Source organism: Macrobrachium rosenbergii, chromosome 26 (assembly GCF_040412425.1).
Source record: "Macrobrachium rosenbergii isolate ZJJX-2024 chromosome 26, ASM4041242v1, whole genome shotgun sequence".
NCBI classification, from domain to species: Eukaryota; Metazoa; Arthropoda; class Malacostraca; order Decapoda; family Palaemonidae; genus Macrobrachium; species Macrobrachium rosenbergii.
This window is the reverse complement of record NC_089766.1, coordinates 46,638,338-46,654,597: the sequence shown is the minus strand read 5'-3', so window position 1 is coordinate 46,654,597 and position 16,260 is coordinate 46,638,338. Positions and strand designations below refer to the sequence as shown.

The window sequence follows — 16,260 nt, the reverse complement described above, 5'->3', positions numbered from 1 at the left end:
ATATATATATATATATATATATATATATATATATATATATATATATATATATATATATATATGGGGCCATCTGTTCATAATTACCACTGATATCAATTCAGGCTTTACAATGGGAAGAACGTGGAAAGAATATAGATGGTACACTGTTATTATTATTATTATTATTATTATTTATTATTATTATTATTATTATTTTATTATTATTTTTATTATTATTATTGTTCAGAAGATGAAGAAACCTATTCATATGGAACAAGCCCACCAAAGGGGCCACTGACTTGGAATTCCAGAAGCTTCCAAAGAATCTTAAGATGTTCATTAGGAAGAAGTAAGAGGAAGTAAAGGGAAATACAGAAAGAAGAAATCCCACTTATTAAAAAAAAAAAAAAATGAATAAATTAATAAATAGATAATACACCAATCTGGTGGGAATTCTAGGACCGGCATTCAATGGGCCAGTTTATTTACGATTTCGGGCACCCATTGTAAGCAAAGTAGTTCAATGAACCTGCCCCACCTGATCCAACCTCCGCTCTGACTATAATGAGAAGCAGATGAGTCGCCCCCCTTATTTCTCTCCTCTTAAAATCAACAAGTTAATCACTGTTTGTAATCAAGACGGAGTCGTTATTACTCACCAGTAAATTTACCGTATGGATGCTCGGCTACCTCCCCAGCCCCAGTCGCCCGAACTCTCGATGGGTTACCTGAGGTTTACCTGTGCTAACTTTATTGTTTTGGGAGATGAATGGTTGTGCGTGTGTGTGTGTGTGTGTGTGTATTTATTAATTTATTTTTTTCTTTTTCAATAAGTGGGATCTCTTCTTTCTGTATTTCCCTTTAATTCCTCTTGACTTCTTCTTAATGAGCTCCTTAATATTCTTTGGAAGCTTCAAGAATTTCAAGTCAGTGGCCCCTTTGGTGGGGTTGTTCCATATGAATAGGGTTCTTCATCTTCTGAATAATAATAATAATAATAATAATAATAATAATAATAATAATAATAATAATAATAATAATATGCCTTACATACGTAGCAGTAGATATTGGTCATGATAAACAAATCCATCTTTTGGGATATTTATCTTTTTTTATTTTTTTTATCCAACCCAATATTCCCTTAGTAGGATGCCGAGTCCTGAAGATATAAAGGCCATTACCGAGACGCGTCTTCCCTCGTTGGAGGAGAGGCCTCGTCCTCACCTTCTTCGGAAGTGGGAACACGGCCAACGGCGTGACGGACAATTAATGACACCGGAGTTGTAATGATCGCATAGATGGCCGCTAACGACCGCGTGGAGTCGTAGGCGCCGGTGCTAATGCGTTTTGGACTCAAAGAATTTCTTGATTGTTGCGCTTCTAATGATTGGTTTTCGGGGTGGTGGGGGGGTCGTCGTGGAATGCCATGAGGTATGTCGGCGCGTATGTGGAGTTTTCGTATGTGTGTTTGTGTGTATATATAATGTTTGGTTGTTTGTATGTGTGAATGTATGCATGTGTGTGTGTATATATATATATATATATATATATATATATATATATATATATATATATATATATATATATATGTATATGTATATATATATATATATGTGTGTGTGTGTAAGTATGTATATCTCGTGTGTTTGTGTGCTTGCATGAATGATTATACCAGTAGGTATGTAGAATGATTCAGCCGTTTTATGATGTTGCTATCGTAATATTGATATATATATATATATATATATATATATATATATATATATATATATATATATATATATATATATATATATATATACACACACACATACATACATACATACATACATACATATACACAACCACCATCTTCACACTCACATATCCATACAATTGTCACATGTGGAACTTTATTCTCTGATTTCAACTGTGCTTTTCAGTGCTTTTTGTTCATGGAAGGACAAGTGAAATAAAAAGATAAAAATAATAAAAAAAAAATGAAAAGAAAAATGATGAATGGCAGAAAATGATTCTTAGCTGAGGACAGTTATCGGTACTGACTAATGATTTTTGTGGTGAAACAACAGTATTGAATTTATTTATACGAGTGTCGTTATTTTCCAAACACGCAGTGATGACGAAATTCAAGTGAAATAAAAAAAAAAATAACAATTCGAATGAAATCGCAATGACAGAATGACAGGAATCAGGTCTCGGAGATAAAAAAAAAAAAGGAATAACATGCTTCATGGCAAGAAATTCTTCGGCTGGAAACTAAAAATCATGAAATTTTAACCCGCGGAATTGCGACGGACAATGTTGAACGGCCCGACACGCCGCTCAGACTCGGAATTCGTGATTTTGGACGCGCGGAACTGCACAATTGACAAGATGTAGACTTTAAACAAGAGAGATTAACCGTAGATGTGTAGGAAGTAAATTTTAAGGTCGGAACGTGCCTGCGCTGAACTGTGATATGCTTCAATTGATCAAAATTGTACCGATGCAATGTTAGTTTTAATACAGAGTTTATGGACGGTTTTGTAAATACTTTTGTGAACGTTGAACGATCCCCTGGAATGATTATTTTCTCCGTTGCGGTGATTAGTTGATGTTGGACGAATTGAATTCTATCAAATAGCTATAGTTTCGTAGGATATAAGAAGGACGATAAGCTTATTTTAATATTACGAGAGGTGGTGTTTACATACCAACGCTATCGACAGCATTGCTTGCGCGCTTTTGTCAAAGTTATGAAAGATGATATTTTGATTATCAGACGCTGAACCGTAACTAAGTGCTTTTGTTATCTTGAAATTAGCGGGATACGGTAAGTCCTTTGAATTGTAAGTGAAACGTCACTTCGTATATCTGTGCTAATTATTTAAGTTCACGTTCAAGTATTTCAAAGTTGGTATATTCTTATATTAAGAAGTTTATGGAATACGTTCGGTGACATCAATCACAAGACAGTGAATTGCTAAAATTGCCAATTGATTTGATTTAGAGTGATCGATGCGTCGGGGCTACTGACGCAATGACACAGTGAATTGCTACTTGATTTAGAGTAATCGATGCGTCTTGGCTACTGACGCAATGATACAGTGAATTGCTACTTGATTTAGAGTAATCGATGCGTCGGGGCTACTGACGCAATGACACAGTGAACTGCTACTTGATTTAGAGTGATCGATGCGTCGGGGCTACTGACGCAATGACACAGTGAACTGCTACTTGATTTAGAGTGATCGATGCGTCGGGGCTACTGACGCAACAATACATTAAAAAAAAAAAAACAATAGGTGAAGAAGCCTCTCAACAATGAAGAATGACGACGAGAGAGAGAGAAAAATCGAGTGAGGGAATCAAAAACATAAACAGATAATTCTCCCCTCCTGCACCTTCTTCGCCGCCTTCTTCAGGATGTCCGAGCGAGCGTTGCTGAACGCCGAGTGAAGGAAATCAAAAGACAACCGGACAAATTCTCTCTTCCTGCACATTCCTTCCCGCACCTCCGTCAGCGCCTTCTTCAGGATGTCGCGGAACGAGCTCTTCTACCCCTCCAAGGCGCAGCAGGGGCTCGAGTACGTCTCCATCGAGGAGAGCAGCCTCCACCCTCTGGTCCACCGGATCATGCAGGAGGAGGAAGACTTCTTGCCGCCGTCGCCGTCGTCGTCGCCCCGTTTCTCCCGCCGGAGCAACAGGAGGGACCTCAAGAAGTTCAGGGACACCACCTCCAGGAGGCATCCTCTCCGGGGACCCGGCTCCTGGTCTCCCGAGATGTCCAGGACTTCGTCTGTCCGTTCCGGCGTGACGGGTAAGTGGATCCTTGGAATGGAAGGAAGGGGCGGGGTGGGGGGGTTGTCTAGGAGACAGTTTTGGGTTGGATGAATGGGAATGGGAGTTAGTCATTGGCTGGAATAGATGGGAATAGGTGGAAATAGGAGTTAGTCGTGGGCTGGAATAGATGGGAACAGGTGGAAATGGGAGTTAGTCATTGGCTGGAATAGATGGGTATAGGTGGGAATGGGAGTTAGTCATTGGCTGGAATAGATGGGTATAGGTGGGAATGGGAGTTAGTCATAGGCTGGAATAGATGGGTAAAGGTGGGAATGGGAGTTAGTCATTGGCTGGAATAGATGGGAATAGGTGGAAATGGGAGTTAGTCATCGGTTGGAATAGATGGGTAAAGGTGGGAATGGGAGTTAGTCATTGGCTGGAATAGATGGGAATAGGTGGAAATAGGAGTTAGTCATTGGCTGGAATAGATGGGTATAGGTGGGAATGGGAGTTAGTCATAGGCTGGAATTAATGGGAATAGGTGGAAACAGGCATTAGTCATGGGCTGGAATAAATGGGAATAGGTGGAAATAGGAATTAGTCATCGGTTGGAATAGATTAGAATAAGTGGAAATAGGCATTATTCATGGGCTGGAATATACAGGAATAGGTGGACATAGGAGTTAGTCACGGTCTGGAATAGATGGGAATGGGTTCTAATAAGTGGATGGGATTGATTGATTGATTTGTGGCTATTAAACTGGCGACGTCGCAACATCCCTTAGGTTATTGACGCCTTAATAAAACTAAATAGGAAATTAAATAGATAAATAAATAGGTTTCTGAAAGGAGTCTCATATAAGAAATGTATATTTGCAAGCGACCGAATGGTAGCATAGAAAGATTAAAGAATAAATGTAGGAGGAGGAGGAGGAGGAGGAGGAGGAGGAGGAGGAGGAGGAGGAGGAGGAGGAGGAGAGATAATGAACGTGGGAATGGAATAGAGAGGAGACTTAACCACCAAAACGCCGCAATCGTTTGAGGAGATTGGTGAGTTCAATTAAGCCCCCGACTTATATAACGTGTTTTAGGTTAATTAGTCAAGAGTGCAAACAGCCAGGTAGCTGCTGGGATGAGATATTGATCGGATTTTATCAGAGGTGGTAAGGGGCGTTTTGCGGCGCTGAGGTTAATTCAGCTGTTGGTGCAATCAGGTGGAGATCTTTCATTCACTGATCAATTGGAGATATATCTTTCATTCACGTCTCAACTGAGGATATATCTTTCATTCACTTCTCAACTGGAGATATATCTTTCATTCATTTCTTCGGCGCAAACGAGTTTTCTGTACAGCGTATAATCAAGGCCACCGAAAACAGATCTATCTTTCGGTGGTCTCGGTATAATGCTGTACGAGCCGCAGCCCATGAAACTTGAACCACGGCCCGGTGGTGGCTTGTCCTATATCGTTGCCAGAAGCACGATTATGACTTACTTTAACCTTAAATAAAATAAAAACTACTGAGGCTACAGGGCTGCAATTTGGTATGTTTGATGATTGGAGGGTGGATGATCAACATACGAATTTGCAGCCCTCTAGCCTCGGTAGTTTTCAAGATCTGACGGCGGGCAGAAAAGAGTGCGAACGGACGGACGGACAGACAAAGCCGGCACAATAGTTTTCTTTTACAGAAAAGTAAAAAAACTGAAACCAGAGAGAGGTAAACCAAGGTGAGATAATATTTCATTAGAATAAGGGAGGAACGCCATTTGCAGATAAGCGAAAAGTGAATGGTATTTTAATGAATGAGAGCAATCTTCATTACCAGAAGACTTCGTTACCTTTTTTGTGTCCACATGTTTGCGAACCGGACAAACGGAGAGAGATCTCATGGAAACATTATCAGAAATAACCAAAAATCACTGTTTGCACTGTCAGTAGCCAAGAAAAAACGCTACATGGCATATCTGTGAAATCATTTTACGACTATTTCATAAAAAAAACTATTTTCTTTTTCACGAAATTGGCGATTCACGTGAAATCTTCGCCGAAAAAAAAAAAAATAAACGTTATTTACAGCAACTGTCCTCCGGAGAAACTTACTGTCGATGAAATCCATTTCTCAAAATTGTGGGATTCGAGACGTCATTCCCTAGGACGAAAGGGCATTGACTGAACTGAATTGTATACAGAATTTAGGCCAAAGACCAAGCACTGGGACCCATGCGGTCATTCAACCCTGAAACGGAAGCTGACGGTAAGAAGGTATGAAACGTGTAACAGGAGGAAAACCTCTAAGCAGTTGCACGATGAATCAATTGTTAGTAGAGGGTTGACGATAGTAAGACGGAAGAAAGAGAATATGAAAGGACGTACAGGAAAAGGAATGAAAGGAGTTGCAGCTAGTAACCTTAACTAATGCCTACAGTGCACCGCACGGGGTGCACTGACGGCTCTACCTCCTCCTACGGGCACTGGAATCTAATATGCAAGCACCAACATCATCACGAGAGGCATAACAATATCTCCTTCTCCTCTGTAAACTGGGGCAACGTATCTCATTAAATCCTTTCACTTGAAGTATTGCCCTAAGCCCTCCGGCAGGAAGGAGAGAGAGAGAGAGAGAGAGAGAGAGAGAGAGAGAGAGAGAGAGAGAGAGAGAGAGGCTGCTGTGTCCTGTGTAAACATCTCGTCTTCTTCTGCTTTCGGATTTGTCGCTGCTAGACTTTGCTCTTTTCAATTTTCTGTAGAAGAAAGCTATCATGGAGATGGCTTTTTGTCTGTCCGCCCTCAGATCTTGAAAACTACTGAGGCTAGAGGGCTGCAAATTGGGATGTTGATCATCCACCCTCCAGTCAACAGGCATACCAAATTGCAGCCCTCTAGCCTTAGTAGTTTTTATTTTATTTAAGGTTAAAGTTGGCCATAATCGTGCGTCTGGCAACGATAGAGGATAGGCCACCACCGGGCCGAGGTTAAAGTTTCATGAGCCGCGGCTCGTACAGCATTATACTGAGACCACCGAAAGATAGATCTATTTTCGGTGGCCTTGATTATATGATGCAGCGGCTGTACAGAAAACTCGATTGCGCATTTTTTATTTATTTTTTTTTTTATTTTTTTGCTTGTGATTCCATCAAGATATACCTGCAAACCACTGTAAAAAATAGTCTAAATCGGTTGCTGTGTAATATAGTTATAACAGTGTCTTGCCAATTATGTGACCCTACTAAAATCCCTCTCATAGGTAATTATTAACCCTTTATGGGGTAGCGCCGTCAGTGCACCCCATGCGGCGCACTGTATGTATTACTTAAGGTTCTTTGCAGCGTCTCTTCCCAAGGCACCTAGATGCAACCCCTTTCAATTCCTTTTGCGGTATCTCCGTTCATATCGTCTTCCTTCCAACTTCCTTTCCAACTGATTCATAGTGCAACTGCTTTGAGGTTTTCCCCATGTTAAGCTTTCCAGACCTATTCACTACTACGCATTCTTCGATTCTGGGCTGTCATTACAAAACGATCGTGATTAGCGAAGGCTCGGATGCGTCCGGGATATGAAACTCGGTTCTATGGGACATTGTTTCACATCGCCTCCACGCGCCATTCCGGTCGTGTCTCGCACCTGTCAGTCCCAGGTGTTGCAAGGTCATTCTGCCGTGATTATGGCAGAGAGAGAGAGAGAGAGAGAGAGAGAGAGAGAGAGAGAGAGAGAGAGAGAGAGAGAGAGAGAGAGAGTTTGACAGCCCAGCCGTCCAGCGACTGCAGAAACCCGCTTTATTGACCCCTAATTACGTATTCAGCAAAGCGGGCCCGAGTAATGGCGTTTTGAGAGGTTTGTGATGGGGGGGGCTTCCTTTGAGGAGCGAATGTAATAGTTTAATAGTGCTTTGTCAAACTCTTCTGTATTCGGGGAGACTCTCGGATGGATAGCTGGTAGCAGCGTGGTTTGTGACGGCCTGAAGTGCAGGCTGTAATTATTATTATTATTATTATTATTATTATTATTATTATTATTATTATTATTATTTATTCAGAAGATGAATAACCCTATTCATATGGAACAAGCCCACCAAAGGGGCCATTGACTTGAAATTCAAGAAGCTCCCAAAGAATATTAAGCGTGGGTGTGTCATGTCTTCCCTACCCTCCCAAGGAGGAGGGTTCCCTACCTATCCTTCAAGATCCACACCCGGGGCGGACAAACAGGTTTGCAGGAGGAGGAGGGTGGATGTGTCATGTCTCCCCTACCTTCCCGATTCCCTACCTACCCCGCCCCAAACCCGAGGCGCACAAACAGGTTTTGTAGGGGGTGGGTGGATGTGTCATGTCATCCCTACCTTCCCCAGATCCCCAACCTACCCCTCACCCATGGCGGACAAACCGGTTTTGCAGGGCGTGGGTGAAAACTTAAATGCATCCATGTGCTCATGTCTCCCTACCTTCAAGATCCACTACCTTCGAGATCATCCCACCCGTCAGTCCCAGGGCGGAAAAGCCACTTTTGCAGGGGATTGGTGGATCTATCATGTCTCCCCCCAATCTCCCGATCCCCGGCTCTACCCTGCCCCCAGCGACGGGGGGACGAACAGGTTTTGCAAGGGGTGGGTGGCGCTGTGTTATGTCTCCCTACTCTCCCGATCCTCTGTCTTTGTGAATCCTTTTTCTGCCGGGGCGGACAAACCGGTTTTGCAGGGGGTGGGTGGATGTGTCATGTCTCCCGAACTGTCACCCAGGTGAGGACAAACAAGACCCACTCAGATATTACCATTACAAAAAATGTTCCGGTCACGATGAATGAAAACTTAAATGCATCCAAGATGTGCAATTCACATCACTACACCACATTATTTCACATCGCCTCTGCCAGCCTTCGAGATCATCATTCTCACCCGTCAGTCTCAATGACTGCAAAAGCCACTCGATCGCGATGATTGCACGTTGCATTCCTCGTCGCGACCGACTCATCCCCAATCTATAAAGTCAGACGGCTCGACAGCTCGACCGCCCAGCGACTGCAGGGACCTAATAACGTATTCGGCAAAGTGGCCCAGCGAAATGGCGCTTTGAGTTTCGGGACGGGGTTCCTTTGAGAAGCAAATGCGTGTGCTTTGTGAATCTCTTTTCTGCAAGCAGGTGTGCCGAGTGATTGCTTTGTAAATGTATGCAGCCTGAAGTTGATGGGTGCTGTTGGTGGCGTAAAGCTTATGTTGTTGGGACAAAATTGGTTTCGTCTATGTTATTATTATTATTATTATTATTATTATTATTATTATTATTATTATTATTATTCAGAAGATGAATAACTCTATTCATGTGGAACAAGCCCACCAAAGGAGCCACTGATTTGAAATTCAAGCTTACAAAGAATATTATTATTATTATTATTATTATTATTATTATTATTATTATTATTATTATTATTATTATTATTATTATTATTATTATTATTATTATTATTCAGAAGATGAATAACCCTATTCATATAGAACAAGCCCACCATAAGGGCCATTGACTTGAAATTCCAGAAGCTTCCAAAGAACATTAAGGTGTTCATTAGGAAGAAGTAAGAGGAAGTAAAGGGAAATACAAAAGAAGAGCTCCACCTATTAAAAAGAAACAAATGAATAAATAAATAAATAGATAATGTATTAAAATGCAAGGAGAGTAGCATTAGGGTAGTAATGCATTGCACCTTCGCTTGAACTTTCGAAGTTCCATAAACAAAAAGGAACGGAAGTCAAAATCTTGTGGTTAACTTTAGGTTGCTGACATATACTAAATCTGTTTGTGGTAACACTGAGAGTATTTTCTAAGGTCCCAAAGCTGTTAATTGATAACATTAGCTTATTTATATTATCAGATTAATCTTAAGCAATGTCACTGCCGTTTTCCTCTTTGACATTTAATTAAAAGCTGATTTCTAGTTTTCTGTTAAAGACAACTATTGTGCCGGCTTCGTCTGTCCGTCCGCACCTTTTCTGTCCGCCCTGAGATCTTAAAAACTACTGAGATCTTAAAACCCCCTAATCTGAGCCTCAGTAGTCTTTATTTTATTTAAGGTTAAGCTTAAATTGGTATGTTGATCATCCACCCTTCAATCATCAAACATACCAAATTGCAGTCCTCTAGCCTCAGAAGTTTTTATTTTATTTAAGTTCGTTAAACAGTTAGCCATGATCGTGCGTCTTGCATGGCTAATAAGTTTGAAGTGTCAAATGATTCCGACGCATCTTCACTGGACCGCATCTGGGAAAATGCAATGCAACTACCCTAATACTATTCTCTTTGAGCGCTGCCCGGTCGTGGTCGAGTAGTTTTCATACGGCAGCACATCGGGAGTTTCATACAGCATTATACACCTTAATATTCTTTGGGAGCTTGAATCCCAAGTCAGTGGCCCCTTGTTCCATATAAATAGTTTTGTGGACTTGTCCCATATGAATAGGGTTCATCTACTGAATAATAATAATAATAATAATAATAATAATAATAATAATAATAATAATAATAATAATAATAATAATAATAATAATATAGAAGATTCAAAGTTTGATCTCAGTGCTGATATTTTGTATCTCTCTCTGATAACCTTACCAATTCTATTTACTGAATAATCTTAACACTGTTGATATCAGTAGCCAAAGCTATTATCTCTATTGAAAGTAAATCTCGCTTCTTTAGTACCCAAAGCTATTATCTCTGTTGAAAGGAAAGCTAGTTTCTTCGGTAACTAAAGTTGATAGTTGTCTTAGGTCGTATTGAAGAAGATAGGGTATCCCAGGTAACGTAAAGTTAAAGCTGATATCTTTGGTAACGTTAAAGCTGATTCTGGTGCTGATTCTAAAGCTGATAGTTTCATGAATTTCCAGACTTTTATTTTTCCTAAAGTTTACAAAGCTCGTAGAGCTTATTTCTACACAGAAAATAAAATTGGCCTCATTTGAATGTAGTGATTAAGCCGTGGGAACCTTTTAGATTACTTTACGATTCCTTATTGAGGTTAGGTTAGGTTAGGTTTGTTACATTTAGTTAAATAAAGCTTCTGGTGTTGTTAGGTGAAGTTAATGTTCAGGTTAATGTTTATATTTGTGGTTGGTAATGTCCCTGACTGTGCCACACCTGACTAGTCATTGTTAATTTCAGGTCAAACAACATTTGAAACAACAGTTTTCATTTAGGTACTGCCCAGTCCTAAACTTATCAACTTTAATTTTAGAGATGGTCTCCTTCACAATATAATAAGAAAATCACATTTTTTGACATGTGATATTTGTTATCTTTCTATAATAATAAAATCCGAGTGGATCTTTCTTATTTGTCCGCCCAGGCTGGGGGAGGGGTAGGTGTGGGATCGGGAGGGTATGGGAGACATGACACATCCACCCTCCTCCTGCAAATCTGTTTGTCCGCCCTGGGTTGGGATGGGGAGGGCAGGGGAGACATGACACAGCCACCCTCCTCCTGCAAACCTGTTTGTCCGCCCTGGGTGGGGCTGAAGTAGTTGGGGGATCTGGAGCGTAGGGAAGACATGACAGGCAGCGCCAGGTTCCAGCGCAGCGTAACACACGCCTTCAAGCTTGTTCGCTAATAATGTGCTTTACTTACGTTTGTTAGGTAAAAATGAGGTATATTTTGTAGTATACAGCTCCTTTGAAACCTGTAACTCATTTTTGACCTGTATCGAGAATTGTAAAATTAATGGATGGTTTTATTCATATTGCAGACTGCCATTATTATAGGACCCACAATAATATGAAATTATGAATGATTAATTTTTCTGCCAGGTGATGCCACGTTTACATATTTTGTATGGTAGTACTTTAATGACAACTACGGTTAGTATATATATATATATATATATATATATATATATATATATATATATATATATATATATATATATATATAATTATGAATTCCATAACCGCGTCACCATTCCCATTCACACCATGGAAATACTTTCGAGTGTCTCTCTTTCTCATTTTAAAGTCTGGTGGAATTTCTTTTTCATCCTTGCCCACTAGCACATTTCAACCCCCCCACCCCAGTGTGATCAACAACCCCCTTCTTCACAGACGCCTTGAGTCCTGTTCCTCGAGAATCCACATTAATATTTATGGCCGTCTATCTCGTCCCGTGCCTATGAGAAATATCGCGGTGGGTGTCGCGTTATTTATAGAAGGCGTTATAGTTTTCGTAATTTATAGGCGCAGTTCAGCCCTGAACTTTATTTATAGAGACTCCCTATGTAGCCGTGTGTTTATCCTACTGCTGTTTCAAAATTTATCTCTCTCTCTCTCTCTCTCTCTCTCTCTCTCTCTCTCTCTCTCTCTCTCTCTCTCTCTCTCTCACACACGCAACTAGATATAATATGTATGTGGGGTGTATGCGTGTGTGTGTTTGTGTATATATATAGATAGATAAATAGATAGATAGATAGATAGATATATAATATAAAAATAAATATATGTATATATATATATATATATATATATATATATATATATATATATATATATATATATATATATATATATATATATATATATATATATATATATATATGCACAGTGGCACCTGCGGGCAGAATCATATTTCAAAATATTTTATGATAATTGTGATAGTGGGAACATTTTCTTTTCCATTTAACGCTCTATATCATTTAAACGAGTGTACTTACATTTGTGTCCTCTAAAACTATGAAAACAGAATTTTAGTTTCATTTTATGATTCGTCAAATACTGTTACGTTTTTATCACTTATACAATTAGTAATCTGTTTACAATCATATTCAGTTAATTAATTTGCGCATTATTTCCTTTCTTTGTTTTCTGTAAAAGAAAACTATTATGGAGATGGCTTTGTCTGTCCGTCCGCGCTTTTTCTGTCCGCCCTCAGATCTTAAAAACTACTGAGGCTAGAGGGCTGCAAATTGGTATGTTGATCATCCACCCTCCAGTCATCAAACATACCAAATTGCAGCCCTCTAGCCTCCTCAGTAGCTTTCATATTTTATTTAAGGTTAAGATTATCCATAATCGTGCCTCTGGCAACGGTATGGGATAGGCCACCACCGCGGCTCATACAGAATTATACCGAGACCACCGAAAAATAGATCTATTTTCGGTGGCCTTGATTATACGCTGTACAGAAAACTCAGTTGCGCCAAAGAAACTTCGGCGCATTTTTTGCTTTTTTTCTTAATATATTTCCAGGTATAAAATAGAAATTTTATATATACTAATTTCCATTTGAATTTTAACTTTTTCAGTTATTAATGGGCTATTTTTAGCACCATTTTCAATTTGAGTTGTTATTTTTAACTAATTTCAATATGAGAAATTTGCGATTAGTTATAATTTTGATTGTAAAGGGCATTGCTTTCAACATATATATTTAGATTTCTAACTCAAATTAATATTATTTTTACCAATTTCCAACGAAATCTATTTTATAGAATTATTTTTAATTTTATAAAAACGATCCAGTCTTCATATCCCAGCTTCTGCGGAAAGCCCATGATATCTTTTGCATTGTACAGGTCAGAGCTTTACCTAGAGACTGACGGTGCTTGTTATTGAACGAAGGGGAAGGAGGAGGAGGAGGAGGAGGAGGAGGAAGTGGTGCCCACAGTGTCTTTTTCTTATTACGTTTTATGCCTAATGTATATATCAGTATTTACCTTTGGTGAAAGATTTAGATGTTATTCTTCTCTCTCTCTCTCTCTCTCTCTCTCTCTCTCTCTCTCTCTCTCTCTCTCTCTCATCGTTTTGGATTACAATTTAGTTTATTAAAGTCTCATGGGCCGTGGCTGAGAGTTTCGTGGGCCGCGGCTGAGAGTTTCGTGGGCCGCGGCTGAAAGTTTCATGGGTCTCTGCTGAGAGTTTCATAGGCCGCGGCTGAGAGTTTCATGGGCCGTGGCTGAGAGTTTCGTGCAGCATTATAGACTGTACAGAAAGCTCGAATTTTTACGCCGAAGAAACTTCGGCGCATTTTTTTACTTATTATTATTATTATTATTATTATTATTATTATTAAGTTTAACCAGAGGGGTTAGGAATTGGAAAGGCGCTTTTCGCAAAGAGAGAGAGAGAGAGAGAGAGAGAGAGAGAGAGAGGGGCGATTAAGTGAACCCATCGACCTAAACTGCCAATTCCGGAAGATCGCGAACCGATAATCTTAACGGCTCAAGCAAGACGTGACCGGATTTTTTTTTGAACCAACTCAATTCGTTTCAGCAAGCTCCGTAATCACGCTCGCTCGCTAACTCGCCTGGAGAATGTTAGAATAGAATTTTAGAATTTCAGCCAAAGGCCAAGCTAAGCTGGGACCTAAGAGGTCATTCAGCGCTGAAAGGGAAATTGACAGTTAAAGGTTTGAAAGGGGTAACCAATTGTTAAGTGAGGATGTAAAGTCAGATGGAAGAAAGGGAATATGAACGGAGGTACAGTAAAACGAATGGAAGTGGGTGCAGCTAGGGGCCAATGGGACGCTGCAGAGACCCTTAATTAATGCCTACAGTGCGCCACTTGAAGTGTGGAGAATGTTATTCAGCGGGCAAAAGTTTTTGCATGCCGGAAACACAATGCCTCACTCTGGTTAAAATATCGTTAAACATTTAACTTTAAAATTCTTATTTTCAATTAGTAAAATGAATCTATTAAAAGACGAAAGAAAAAATATATTTTTTTCTCATGTCTGAAACTAAAATAAAATATCACTGGGTGAGATTTTAATATTCATATTTTAAATATACTTTTCTGAGCACTGCGAGAGGTATCAGCAACTGTGTTTTTTTTTTTTTTTTTTTTTTTTTGCCTAAACACAAAAGCCCACGAATATTCTGCATTCACTTCCGTCACAGAACAAGACAGAGCAATCAATAGGGTTGTCACAGCAATGGCAATATCGCCGAACGTTGCTGAAAATGAAATAAAAAAGAAAAAAAAAAATAAAAATCTAATCGCAGAGCGAAATATTCTTCAGCCTTGGAATTAAATGAAACTTCAAGAGGAAGTGACGGCACTCTCTCTCTCTCTCTCTCTCTCTCTCTCTCTCTCTCTCTCTCTCTCTCTCTCCTGATATATTTTTCCAATAGCAACGCAAAGCACTCTAACTCTGGGAGGATTTACGCGTTTTCCTGTAGCTCTTGTGTTTTTTTATTTAACTGCGTACCTGCACACACACACACACACACACACACACACACACACACACACACACACACACACACAGACAGGCAGTTAAGTACACACGCGCGCGCGCGCGTCCCTCTTAAAAACAGATGTGCGGGAAGTCTGAGAGTAAATGTAACAGTTTGTATGTGGCATGCAATGGCCACTAGACTGTTTATGACCGATGTAAATGAGATGCTGCGTATGGGTGTTGAGGATTTGAGGCGCAAAAAGCGATTTTTCAAGAGATAGGATTTTATTTTTATCAGATTATTCGGAACTTCAAAATTTCAAGCGAAGATGCAGTGCATTCCTACCCCTAACGCTATTCTCCTGGCATTTTGATACATTTTTTTATTTATTTATGAATTAATTTTTTTTCTTTTTAATAAGTGAGATCCCTTCTTTCTGTATTTCCCTTTACTTCCTCTTACTTCTTCCTAATGAACACCTTAAGATTCTTTGGAAGCTTCTTGAATTTCAAGTCAGTGGCCCCTTTGGTGGGCTTGTTCTATATGAATAGGGTTCATTTTCTGAATAATAATAATAATAATAATAATAATAATAATAATAATAATAATAATAATACACCATATTCTTTGGAATCTTGAATTTCAAGTCAATGGCCCCTTTGGTGGGCTTGTTCCATATGAATAGGTTTCGTCTACTGAATAATAATAATAATAATAATAATAATAATAATAATAATAATAATAATAATAATAATAATAGTCATGGAAATGGAAGTGGAAGTGGAAAGTGAAAGAACGAAGACCAATTTCTCTCACGTTTCTACGTCAGTTTAATATTTATTAAGGACTTACGTGATACCAGGAATAGAGATTCAGCAGTGGGTTATGAAGAAGGGTAGTCACGCAGTGATTCTCAACCTTTTTTGACCCATGAACCCTTTCACCATATGTCAGAATGTCATCCTAACGCCCCCTCCCCCATTTCCAAAATTGTCTGCATGAAGAGGTGCGTTGTCTCCCCCCCCCCCCCCCCCGCGTCTGAGAACCACTGACTGTAGCGAATACCTTGTGAAGACCTGATGTTTACAACTGGCAGCGTGTTGATTGGTGATGGTGAGGAGAAGTTGCAGAAAGGTGCCGAAAGTGTTTGAAGGTGTTTGTCAGTCAGGCTGCAAGGGTGAGTAAGACTGAGGAAGGTGGAGAAGTGAATATTGATAAGGATGGTGGAGAATATCATTGGTTGATACTTTCCTGGTTTTCTAAACAGGGATTCTTGCCTCTTGTAGGAGTTATCTATTTGTCACACACACACACACACACACACACTCTCTCTCTCTCTCTCTCTCTCTCTCTCTCTCTCTCTCTCTATA

At 39.7% G+C, this 16,260-nt stretch overlaps 1 protein-coding gene across 2 annotated transcripts in view; it reads left to right on the top strand.

Annotated features, from left to right (window-relative positions):
* The window catches only part of LOC136853155 (protein SSUH2 homolog), a 792,844-nt gene that overhangs the window by 159,447 nt on the left and 617,137 nt on the right, over positions 1-16,260 (top strand). For both annotated transcript variants that reach the window (XM_067128470.1, XM_067128469.1), the window contains exon 2: positions 1,902-3,778. In XM_067128470.1, the coding sequence (XP_066984571.1) occupies positions 3,496-3,778 (283 nt within the window). In that variant the 5' untranslated portion in view covers positions 1,902-3,495. The remainder of the gene's footprint in view (positions 1-1,901; positions 3,779-16,260) is intronic.